This window comes from Neodiprion fabricii, chromosome 5 (genome assembly GCF_021155785.1).
Source record: "Neodiprion fabricii isolate iyNeoFabr1 chromosome 5, iyNeoFabr1.1, whole genome shotgun sequence".
Taxonomy (NCBI): Eukaryota; Metazoa; Arthropoda; class Insecta; order Hymenoptera; family Diprionidae; genus Neodiprion; species Neodiprion fabricii.
Window position 1 is genome coordinate 3,583,051 of NC_060243.1, and position 13,581 is coordinate 3,596,631.

Here is a 13,581-nt window from a genome sequence, read left to right on the forward strand (position 1 = left end):
TCTCATCTTTGCCCTCATCGAGCGATGAAAACACGTCTCGATTTCGCGGTATGAAAATATTATGTATTGCCAAAATATCTCTGCATACGTGCAGGGATTATTGTTATTATACCAGTATCGTTGTAAACTTATACGCATATGTTTCTACCTTAGTGTAACTTCCTGCCTCAACGAATCTAGGAGTTACATAACACCTCGGAAAAAAATCTCAACCATATCGGGTTTCGATCTCGCGTTCACACATGTATATATATATATGTATGTATGTATATATACACCATTAAATATCATAACGACACTGATGTTTGTGTGTTTGTGTGTGGATTGGCCACGGGTAGAGATATATATGTATGAAAAACCATATTCATTATACGACAATTTTTGGATTAAACGTTTATCGGGAAACGAATGAAAGAAAATGTGCCAAATACGGAAGAAAAATTGTAGAAAAAAGAAATTGTCATTCAAAAATCAGGTTCTAATAAACTGGATGATTATAAAATCGGTTAAAAATCATTCAAATTTCCGATGGCGATATATAAATTTTACTCCGAAACGACAAGTTGAAGCTTGAGTAAACGCACCTTCGTTGAATTACAATATGTTAATAATTTTTCAACGGATGATTTTGACTCTTGGTATGAATTATGATCCAAGAAATTTTGCGACTTGTATCTAGAAATATTACATATAACAAAGATTTGAGGACGTCGTTGCAACAAAGGAAACACGATGGCCGCTTAGACTTGTCTAGTATTATACAGACAAACAAAAAGTGTGTGAAAAAATAAACTTTAAGAGAATATATCCGGTTAGGCCGCGGTTGTCTTTTTTTTTTTTACTTTCTTTCCAACTTTTTGTACATTAGCTTTACTTATTTTTTTATTTTTGGTTTTTGAACCCTTCTTTTCGGAAGCTCATAAAAATCTTAAGTCCTCCTACCGCACCTTGCATCGCAGCTTTTCTACACGCTAGATTTCGTTTTCTTCCTATATACATATATATATATATGTAGTGTTATACTAAGTATAACGTAAGCGTAAACATTACTTTTATGTATGTTTCATACAGCATATATATTATATATATATATGTATATATATAACGCGTCACAGAGAAAATAGTAGAATTTCAAAAGGAACAGTAAAAGAAACGAACCGCGCGAGATGAGATGAAAATAAATAGAAAAAAATCAAATAAAACAAAACAAAATAACACCGCGGTGGTGAGAAAACGGTTTTTCAGGGTAAAAGAGGGAAAAGAGAGCTGAGGTCTGCAGCCACCTGGCACAACTTTTATACCTATGCTCAGGACTAGCTGCAGCCGCGTCAGCCACAATTATTTCACACGATGCGTGTACTACACCCACACGTACAAGAATCGCAGTTAAAAACTTCAATGGAAACCGCATTAAATACCCGCCGATGATCTCGATGTCTATGGATAACGGTGCAGCACTGCGGCACTGAAACTCGTGGTCGGTGTGATTCCGGCTCGGTCTTTCTTTCTTTCTTTCTTACTTTATTTTTTTTTTCTTTTCTTTCTTCTTTTTCTCCATCCCTTTAAATCTACGTCTCAAAGGAAAGCCATTATATTTTTGGGTAAAGATGTATGAACCTACGTGTATACGGTATAGCTGCACTGAGAGAAATTTTTAGTTCCGGTCACCGCTCAGTCCTTGACTAATTTCAATTTTTTACCATGATCGAAAAATATAGTTCTATAGGTAGAAAAAAAAATGATCGACGTGAGCGCAAAATGGTTAGGCCTACCTCGTTTTTCGTAATTTCAACAATATTCAAACACTTTTTCTAACGATACCCGTTTTAACGAATTTTTCCAGTTACTGCAACAAATGAAATACATATCTCTCAGTGCGTCACCTTATTTATACGTATACCGTATCATCGAAATTGAACCAAGAAACCAAATGAAGAAAAAGAATATAAATACATGTATATAAAAGATAGTAATTCATTTTTTAAATAAACATAGCGAAGGTATTATATGCGAAGAAGAAAAGAAATGAACAAAGAAATTTCTCGTAAGTAATCAAATTTTTCAATAATTTAATAATTACTTACAAAAAATTGTCCTTGAATTTATGTTCAATCGAATGGTTTGGTTTCATTGATTTTGGTTTCTGTCAATGATGGACAATCGATTAACGCGTATTACCTCGTATAAATATGCATATGAACACATTTCTGCAGCGCGGTATTATATATATGTATATATATATATATATATATACATACAATTTTTAAAAAATTAAAAAAAAAAAAAAAAAAACACCAACACAAAGAACAGAAGCAACGGACTTAATGCAGCATCTCGTCGACGTGGCGAAGCAAGCGCAAATTGCATCCGTTGCAACTTTGCTCCGTTTGCATGGCATGCGTGCGGATGAATATATTACATATATATATATATATATATATATATATATATATATGTGTATATGTATATCATATTATATTAAACATGACCAACCGTTGGAGTGTGCGATTCGCATTGCTGTATTATAACCGTGCAGCTCGAGGCTCGCGTGCAGATATCAATGATACGGAAAAGTCAACAAAGGGGGTAGAGAGAAAGAGAAATTGTAAAAAAAAAAAAAAAAAAACAAAGTAAATAAATAAAAATAAATACAACTAAGCGGGTAGTAAGGAGTCAAATACGGGAAGAAAGAAAAAAAGACGGAGAAGAAGAAGAAGAAGAAGAAGTAGAAAAACAATTCTCGCACTACGGGTGATGCAGGCTCGCGTTACAACCCGCGTCTCGGTAACTGTAAATATTTGATAGGAAGAGGCGATTAGAAAACGCTGAGATTCACCGACTCGCATACGTATGCGATATATCGTATCGTCTATACATATATATATATATATATATATATATATATGTCATATACAAATACGAACACTGACGAGAGAGAGATTTCATTTGTACAATCGGTTGAAGTTTTTTTTTTTTTTTTTCTTCTATGCTTGTAGGAAAAATTACAATGAAAAGGAATACATAAATATACTTATGTAAAAAAAAAAAATTTATATAATTCATGGGAGTGTGAGATTATTCTGATAATTTAAAGATTGATGCGCTTGTTTAAACAGTTGCATGATCGCTTCGTCAATATTGTATCGAATTTCATCTAAGTACAGTGTATCGTTTATTTTTTGCATCGAGGGTTTAAAATCTCTGATCGTAGTTTTACTTTTACAACAATACCTGCGCGTGTTCTTTTTTTATAAGATCGAAATTATTCGCACGTTACGTTACCTATAACGATCCGTACTTAGGAATAATTATCCTGTAATTGTACGGTAACTCTACAAATTAATGAAATTTTTCTGACGGTGTAAGCTGTGTATTATTATAATATGATACAAATGAGACACAGAGAGAGAGAGAGAGAGAGGGAGAAGAAAGAAAAATGAAATGAAAACTAAAAAACATCGGCAGTAGAATGCACCGATAACGATAACGACGATTTTATAACGGAGACGAAAATAAATTTAGTCAAGAAAAAATAAAAAATCAACCTGAAATAAAAACTATAACTCGCAGAGCAACAAAAGTGGAACGACGATGTGACTCCGTCATACGACGTGTATCTTTACACACGTCTACACATATGTATATATGGTACAACGCACCATAGATCGGGTCTGCATGCGGTTTTTTGATCTATGGGAAAATGTACACACAGAAGCCGTAGAGCTCGAGGCCAGATATACAATATTATTACGCTTGTGTACATTAAGCACACACGCACGCATGCGCACGTACATTTACACCCTTCCCCGCAACACGTACGTCAGTTCCGCGGACCGACTCGGTGGTGCTTCCCACTTCCTTCGTCGTCCTCGTCATCGTCATCGCGTATATCCTCCACGTGTTGAGCCGGTCGTTTCGAACCGGTTCGGAAGACCGACCGATACTTCGGTATAATATAACTTCCCGTCGATGTAACGTAACTAACGAACGATGTACGTAAATACGCACGTGCGTTGGGTAGATTTCGGATTAGTTTGGTACCTTGCGGATGATAACGACGTTTGCGCGTGTAATACACCTGCAGCAGGCGAAACTACCGATTCTCGTTTTTTTTTTTTTTTTATTTTCTATCGGTACCAAAAATTGATTTACAGTGCGGTACGAAACAACCGGTGATTAGATCGTGAGTATCGATTTTGGGACGGAAATAGTTTCCGGGTGTCGGAAGGCTTTGGTTTTTATGAGTCTGCGTACCGCGATTCGTTGAGAAGTTAAACTTTGTATGCATTTTTCGTTGATTTTGATATTTCAAAGTTGCGCGCAAGGTTTATCCTACAGTTTTGTTTGAATTTTGGCACGTTTTTTTTAAATTTTTTTCACACATCGTCACGGAATTCTTCTCAAATTCTCATCTGGGAGTGAGACACGCTCCAAATTTTATGTTGATAAACTGATCGTTTTGGATCATGATTTTAAAAAATGATTTATCTTCTTTTAAAATCGAGATATTAACGAAAAATCCTACGACAATTTGCGGGTATTTGCAAGTAGATGATACCGGAAAAATTCGTACGCTATGCTGCAAATATCAAGTGAGAAACCTTGCGCGGTATGAATATATTCACCTTTTTACACTCCGTTAAAATTGACTCTAAAACATGTAAGAACCTAACGCACGCATACCTAATACCTCTATAAAATTTTCGAAACTCGTTCTGAACGAGTTAAAAAAATTTCCTGAAATTCCTGTAAATACTTCCTCAAATTAAAAGAATCTGACGTTGGCTAAATTTAGCGCCTCTATAGCTTAGAAAGATCTTTCTTCAAACTTTCGCCCGTTTTTCAAGTACGTACACTGCGATCCTTCTCCTTGTATCCAGGCTCCGTGACCGGTACAGTCCTCCTCCTCGAACCTCTCAACCCTCAACAATAATTATATATACCCGCTGGCATTGAGCACACAGTTTGACAAGAAAACCCCAGAAGGCCGTTTTGGCGAGCAGTGATTTCCTAAGGTTTCCCAGCGAAATTGTTTGCGGATGAAGCCTATGCTAATTTTAGGCCTACTCGAGGAAATCTACTCGTGGATGGTGAACCAAGGATGCGCCATGCCTGGGCCTGACCGAAGCTCGTTCTGGGCCGGTTGTTATTGTTTTAAGAGGAGCGCTTCGCTGCAGGTCGCGTCAAAAGGAAAAGCCGCGGTTACCGCTGGCAAAGGGTTGTTTGAACAATCGCTAACTACCGTAGAAACTCCAAGGGCTCCCTGCGCCCTCCTCCACCCCCTCTTTTCCTCTCTCTCTTTCGTTGTTGTCTCACGATCTTATTCTTCGAGTCGTAATAACTCGCCGCCACCGCCGCCTAGGCGTAGTTTATACACCGCGCCTACCCTTCTCTCACCGAAACGAAAAACTCACGGAAAAAGGCAAACGTGAGGCTTACAAAAGCCGGATCCCACCCGTTTCTGCACGTGGTTCACCGCGACAGCTTTTGCCGCCTTATTGGTACACCCGTACACCTCGGCTTACGCCATGTGAGATACGTTACGGAAAAGTTTGCCCTGAAACGAAAAGCTGTACACTGAGAAAAATTTCATTTGTTACGGTAACTAGAAAAATTGGGTAAAACAGGTATCGTTGAAAAACACTTTCGCAACAGTTGCAAGAAAATATAGCAACAGCGATCGTAATGAGAAAGAATAGTAACGGATACCAGACTTACTAATTTTCATTTTCTACCTAGAGCTGTATTTTTCCGAAAATAAAAACCGAAAATAAAAATTTCTCTCAGTGCAAGTTTATACGATAATTTTGTATATAGATCTGAAGCTTTTGAAATGTTGCATATGTTTTGCTACGTAACGGTTTACTGCTGAAATTTCCTATAATTCTTAATCTGCGAAATAATCATTTTTTGTACACAAAATTAATTGTCACGCGAATCGTACAATTTTTTTTCATCTCCGCATATCCTGAAGTCACGATTAAAGATACGATCCTCGGTTGGAAAGTTTGATAAAATGTGTATATATACATATGTTTTTTTTAATAACGCTCTCACACGTAATATAATAATAAAAATAAATTTTTTCCTATTTCACTATCGTAAAATCCTATTGCCGATATTGCTGATAAATTGAACTCCTGCGTTTTTGACATTTGCTACCGACATATTGCAATCCCAAACAATCCCGTTTTACAATATTTGTAAATTTTTACCCACCGCACCAAAACACATGCATAGATTATTTTCACGTAAAACGTGCGTGTATAATTTAAAAAGAGATCCTCCGAGCATGTGTAATTAATTAAACATCACGAGGCGCGTCGCTCGTGATTCCGTCGAGCCAATAATTCATTTCATGCGTCAAGCAATCTGCTCGTTCCTATCGCGAGATAAGGCTCGATGCTGTTGCTGCTGCTGCTGCTGCTGCTGCTGGGGTTGTAGGGAGGAGGAAGCTGTCGATGCCCGTGTGTAAATACCGACTTCGTCGAGCGTATACGTACATCGGTGAAACCCATGGGGAAACACGGGGAGAGCTGGTTAACTCCTCGTTCCCCTCGGGATAGGGCGTAAGTACGTATCGATGTGGGCGTTGTTGCCACGATTGTTATTATATTAGCCTTGAGCGGTCAAAATCCAGAGAGGAGAGAGAGAGAGAGAGAGAGATAAATCATTTAGCGAAAGATTTCACGTGTCATAAATCGCCCCCGAAACTTTTGGATAAAATAAAAATTTGAAACGGGAGTATTTCAAGAATCAATTAATAGGTGAAAGAAATTTTTTTATACTCGATCAACTGAGTCATCATCATCGTCATCGTGGTTCTAATTTTGCCTGATTTTCGTACACACTCAAAAGTTGAATTAACTCGTATAGTGTAACATTGATTGTGAGAAACAGTTTGTGCGAATGAACGGTAAAAATATATCAAAGTTTTTAGTATGTTTTAGTTCGAAAGTATACTGAGAAAAATTTCATTTGTTATTGTAACTAGAAAAATTCAATAAACCATGTATCGTTAAAGAAAACTGTTTGAATATCGTTGGAATAACGAAAAACGAGGTACGCGTAACGATTTTGCGCTATCGTCGATCCTTTTTTGCTAATTGCTACGCGAAATCAGTTTCTGAGGTTTACTCTACTTTTTTAGTCAAACGAGGCTTTAACGTCAATTTATCCATGCACGAGCGTTAAATTTTCGCAACAGTTGCAAGAAAATCTAGCAACAGTGATCGTAATGAGAAAGAATAGTAACGGATACCAGGCTTTCCGGTAACGGCTAGAAAACTAATTTTCATTTTCTGCCTAGAACTATATTTTTGGATTGTGGTAAAAAATAAAAATAGCTAATGACTGAGCGGTAACCGGAACTAAAAATTTCTCTCACGATCAGTGTAGGGAAGAAGAACAAGGTAAAAATCGTAATTGTTCCGTGTATCGTTCTATCGAAGTGTGCGATATTGTCACGATAGAATTTGAGAAAATGACAAGTATTCGTTTATAAAAATGATATTCTTCTCAGTAAATTATAGTAAGTCTTATTTCGTGTGAATATTAGAATTCTAGAAGCATCATGGAAATATTGACATGGTCAATATCAAACAGTACAAGTGAAACTGTGAAGGATAATAGAGACCTGAAACGTGTAAGTTTTGGTTTTTCGTTTGGTGCGTATACCCGGTCAACACTCAATGTCGGATAGACATTTTTGAGATTTACTATTCAAAGAGTCGACGTCGGTAACGGAGATACAACGATCGTCGGAAAAATCGTCGACGGAATGTCTAATCCGAGACTTTCCGCCCATTCTCACGCGTCGTAATGTCTTGTCGAGTTTCTGCAAACGCGCACGGAATTTTTTTAAATTCATATATCGCGACGTATTGATAGCGGTATTAATTGTTCGTCAAACGTCGAAGGAACGTCGGTTTAGATATAAAGTTTTTTTTTTTTTTAAATTTTTTTTTTGCACATCGTTTCATTCATTTGAGAATTTCAAAACGTTAAGAACGACCAAAAATAATATCGACGCACCGATTAAGCGCATGCGCGCTGGCATACTTACTTTGCGCACGGAAAACGTGCGTGAAAGAACGCGTTGCATAAATTACTGTTCTGGTTGAAAGAAAACATAGTATGAAAAAAAAAACTCACCTGTGTTCCGCTGCCCGGTCTCTTTGTCTTCGGTTTTTAAACCAGTTGCTAACTTGGGTCGTCGTCAGTCCTGTACTTTCGGCAAGCTCGCGTTTTTCCCTCGGCGAGGGGTAAGGATTCGCCGCGTACCACTCCCTCAAAACGCTACGGGATTTCTCTTTGAAACAGTAAGAGGTCTCCTCGCCGTCCCATATCGTCCTCGGCAAAGGGAACTTGCGTCTCACGCGGTATTTACCTGTTTGATAAAAAAATATGGATAAACGACGATTGTGAAGAGGGTCGAACCGGATTAAAGGACAAACCGAAAGCTGAAATCGATTGAATATCGATTGAGTATCGATTCCTTATCTTCCTTATCTTCGAATAAAGCGAAAAAAAAAAGAAAAAAAAAACAAACTACTCGTTTCGTCCGGGGCGATAAAGGCGGGGTGATATAAATCGATACTGACCGACGGCACCGAGAGGTCTTCCCCGCAGTCGTTCCGCCTCGATGTAGTGGGCCTTCAGCCAGAGCGCCTGGAGTTTGGGGTGGTTGTGAGGGCTGAAAGTGTGGCTCTCGAGTATCCGGTACAACTCCTTGAAATTGCCGCGGTGGAAGGCGACGATCGCCTTCGCCTTCAGGACGCTCTCGTGCCTGTGCAATCTCGCGCACGCCGGCAGGGACCACAAAAATCTTCCGAGCCGTTCGACGGACCCGGCTTGCTGGAGAACCTGTACAGACGACACCATCGCCTTGAAGACGATAGACAGGAGGGGCACACTGTTAGTCGAAATGACGAAAACGCGACCTCCTATTAATCTAGTTTATCTTGTATCTTTTCATCTCGATTCGAAAATCAATCTACCGCTTAGCCGGGTACTTTTCGCTCTATTCGGTTTCTCTATTTTTTCCAACTCTTTTTTCTCTTTTCTTTTCTTTTCTTTTTTTTTTCTCTTATTTCCAATCACACGATGCAACGCATCGAAATTTCATCGTGTGTATGTATATAGATTTGAAATTTTGTGATAAAGCAATTTTTTCTCCCGTCCTTTCGTCAAGTTTTTTTTTTTTTTTTTTTTTTACTATTCTCTCTTACGATTATTTCGTTATTTTGAAAAATTTACCAGATATACAATTCTTCCGTTTCAATTTAACGTTTTCCCTCTTCTCTTGTTTCCTTTTACTTTTCATTCTAATTTTAGCTAATTTCTTTTTCGCTGTATACAAGACAACTAGCGTCCACGTCACACGATAAGTATACAATACATAGGTATGTATTGTACCATTAAGTTAATGAAATTTTTTTTTCTTTTTTTGCCATTTATTTACATAGTTTTAATTCGACATTGTTTGCCGGTTTTCTATTATTTTTTTAATTAATTTTTAATTTTCGACAACGACAATTTTCGGGCTTATTGGAAATTATTTTTCTGCCATTTCAATTGTTCCATCATTCGTTATAGCCGAAAAGAAAATTTGTCTTTCCATCTATACAGACGATATTCAATTATTAATGTACGTATAGTTTTGAAGAAAAACAATTATTCTCGTGTGACGCGGGCAAGGAGCTAACGTGTGCAACGACCACATATATATATCTATATATATATATATTATATACACATATATAAATGTATAGGTGAATAGATATAGTGCGATAGTATAATAAATATATATATATATATATAAATAACACAATAACTGTAGTTTCTTCTTTGAGTTTGTCTTTCTCTATTAGGTTTCGTTAGGATGATAAAAAAAATATATATTATATATAATAATATTCATACGTAATTTTTGTAAAATCACTTATATAAAATCATAATTTATAGTTTCGGTCATTTTTCATCCTTGAAATTAGATCGGGGGGGGGGGGGGGGGGGGAAGGTTATCGGACGACGAAGAGGCTGAAATTTTTCCTCATCTAATGTATCGACACGAGATATATATATATATATATATATATATATACATAATTTTACTTGCCGCGATTACCTAAATCGTAAAGGTTATATATCTTATAGACATTGAATCGTGTATTAACGTATAGATATTTACAATATCCGTGTATACTATGCATGTATTATGTATACGTATACCGCGATTTTATATACCCTGTAGGTTATAAACATATGCGAGATGCGCTGGATAGTGTAATAATAAAAATTGACTAAAAAAATGTGTGTATAATATATATACAGAAATTATTATAAGCTATTCCCGGGGTTTATTTTCAGCCATTATATTCTACACATGCAGCGCGTTATGTACTCGATATTGAACATAATACGATAAATAAGTGATAGGTGTATATATAAAATTAAAAACGTCCTGTTGCGAAGGTAAAAATTGGAAAACTGTATACAATGATACTCGATATGCGATGAGGTATAATTTTAAACCGATGTTTTCCCACTTATTTTGCACCCTGTTCTTTTTCCACTCTCTCTCTCTCTCTCTCTCTCTCTCGCTCTATTCGTCCATTCATTTGTTCTAATTTAATTTATCGCAGAACAGTGATTGATCACGCTTGTCATACCTAATGCTCCCTGTATATGTATGTATACGTGGCTAAAACGTTTGCCAATTATCTTGAGGAATGAAATATTATGTGTGTATTTCGATTCGCGGCAACGATGATTGTACGTGAAAACGGCAAGTATAAATTATCTCTTACGCGAATTGATGTTATCGAAATAATTTGTGACCGAGTTCTATTTTCGTTTATCTATTTTAGAGTGAGAAAGAGAAAGAGAAAGAAAAATAAGAATAGCGTAAAATGTACGACTAATTGCTCCTTAATTCGGTCGGCACGCCGACGTTACTTCAACCAAGTGACATGTGCCTCAGGTAGATTAGCTCGTGTAACTCAGCTGCAGGTGATCAGCAGCATCGGTGTTGAAACCGAATGACGGTCAACCTCTTTTCTATTTATTTGCAACCGATTGGGGCCGCGCCCGAATTCCGCGAGGGTAATTCCGTTCCGATCATGTTGCTCCAATTATTCATCAACAACTGCGGTGTTTTCCCGCCCTTTTAATCCGTTCAAATAGTAGATCCGATCTATCCATTCCGGAATTGATTTATCGTTTGCTTACGCCGATCCGAACAAATGGGTATATAAAAATGAGACGTGAAAAATTAGTAAAGAATATACAAATATTCCAGGGATCTGTCAGCTTGTCGTTAATATTTCGATTTTACGCAATTAACTCTAATTGTAATATCACGCAGGCAGCTGTATCGTGTGATTCTAGTTATAGCAATAAATACCGAATCTTCAAAGCAACGTCAAGTCCGAGAGATTCGTGTACGAAATGAATTTCGAGTGAGAGAGAAAGAGAGTAATAACCGCGTATATGCCCGATGATTCAATTCGTACGAAGGGGAAAAAAATGTATTAATAGTATTAATACACGAAGAGGATGTAGCTGGTACGTGGTTCTTGTGATGATCCGAACCGTAAATCACTCCGCGATATGCAGGGATTTAAATCTCGCGGAACGGAAGATCTATTCGGATCAAATGTCAGTCATCGTGACCCAAAAATCTCAATGCTGATACGTATTATGCCAGAAACGACAAGGTTTTACTTATTCTCCTCGCCTTGTTATTCGTGCAACACCGCGAGGTATCGATTATTGATGTCATTCTTCTTATCGATCTCTCACGTTAGGAGAAACCAAAGAAAACAAAATCTGGGGAGTAATGGAACATCAGGAATGGACGGAGCAGTTATACTCCTTTCCACTAAGTGCCAATATTTAAAAAATGACGTCTAATGGTACTCGAGTATCTCAACAAGTCGGGAGTGTAATGAGAGTGCTTGTTGAGTATGGGCGTAGAGATGAGTGTACTTGTAGAAGGGCCTCGGCGTGATGAAACAATGGGATCCAGGTGCCGAGGCTGCGTGGAACGGCAAAGCCCATGCAAAGGAGAGGGAAGGGTTAAGATCTATAATTATTACCGGTTGAAATAGTGGCTGTAAATAGTCGCGAGCGTACCAAACCGTTTACTTGGTACGTGTATACACAAACCCGAGAACGTTTTCACACGTCCAACACTCCAAGTGCTGCATTAAGTCCGCTTCGGTATAGCACAGGGAACGGCACAAACAGGGTTGACAGGTGACGAAAGCTTTATTGGGGGGAGGTTATAAATAAATATTCAGAGCTGATTGTAGGTGCTGTGGGAAAACTTGGAAACGGCTAGGATCTCGCTTTTCAACTATTCGCCCCGGACTTTTCTCCGCGAATGCAGTCGTCTCATGCATTTGTGGCAAATATCACAGTGGCAGAAACCCAAACACAAAAATTTCAAGGTTCTAATCTAACAGTAATCTAAATTCACTAGCAACGCGCAGTCCATTGTTGGACTGTTTGGTAACGAATTGAAGATCTTTTGCAGCGGTGATTGACGGATGATACAGCACTTTATAACTCCTTGCGAAGGATGAATAACAGTTTTGAAATCGGATACCGAACCATTTGAACGGTATTAAATTCGGTGCTCCATTTTTTACGGTTTGTAGGGAAGTCTGAGAGCGGTGCAAGAGTCAAATAAGATGGAAATAATCCGACTGTAGGAGAATCGTGTCACCAAAGTACAGAGGAAGCAGGAGAAAGATGAGAGCTTGGAAGCTTGATGGCTTCAAGTTTAATGGCATGCAACCGTTTTTCATACGCCATGTAACACATGGTGGATGAGACCCCTTAATTTATCTCGATACCGAGGGTCACGTGACGTGACTAGAGTGGTGGCCTCGATTGAATTACCGGATTACGCTTGCCGACTGGCGGCATGGCATAGCTTATAGGTAATCGGTGCCAATTTTACATCGACCGAGTATGACTGTGTAAACAATCAATGCCCATCGTGTTCTTTGTGTATAGGTTAGTTGGCGTACCGGGAATTGTGTAAACCATTATATCCCTGCCTGGGGATTTTCTTATGCCTGTATACTAAATGAAACGCGAAATTGAACGAGGGGCTTTGCATGCATGCGTGCATGCAATCTTCGGAGACGAATACCATGCAGGCGGAGTTCTCTCTCTCTCTCTCTACTGATGAACTTGATGGTTTACGCAAACGTTTCTTAGCCCGTCGATAATGCAACGAGTCTTTGTCCAAAACGACGATGACTATACGACTTTGCAAATTCAAAAGTCTAATCATAGGTCGTTGAGCAATAATAGAGGATATTTATGTTACTGTGCGATCTGAAGATGACCTGAGAAAATGAGCTTGAAGATTAGACCAGGGTTGAAGACAATTCAAGCTGCATGTCTTTGTCGCCTTTGAATTTTATAGTCATATTCCATTTACGTTCACATTACAGCTGCACAAGTTTTTAACAATCAGGCAAACTTCTCACACTCTGCACAATTCTGTCATGCAATTGCGAGTAAAGTGAATATGTCATTTATGCAGTTTTCCAAATTCCGTAG

General features: G+C 38.0%; 1 protein-coding gene across 2 annotated transcripts in view; it reads right to left on the reverse strand.

The window, feature by feature from the left end:
* LOC124182612 (homeobox protein SIX1-like) overlaps positions 1-13,581 on the reverse strand; it is a 33,407-nt gene that overhangs the window by 16,941 nt on the left and 2,885 nt on the right. The window contains exons 2-3 of one of the 2 annotated variants that reach the window (XM_046570108.1): positions 8,604-8,865; positions 8,155-8,389 (exon numbers count right to left, since the gene is read on the reverse strand). In XM_046570108.1, the coding sequence (XP_046426064.1) occupies positions 8,155-8,389; positions 8,604-8,865 (497 nt within the window). Of the gene's footprint in view, positions 1-8,154; positions 8,390-8,603; positions 8,887-13,581 lie in introns of both variants that reach the window. The other variant, XM_046570107.1, reaches the window with a different exon arrangement.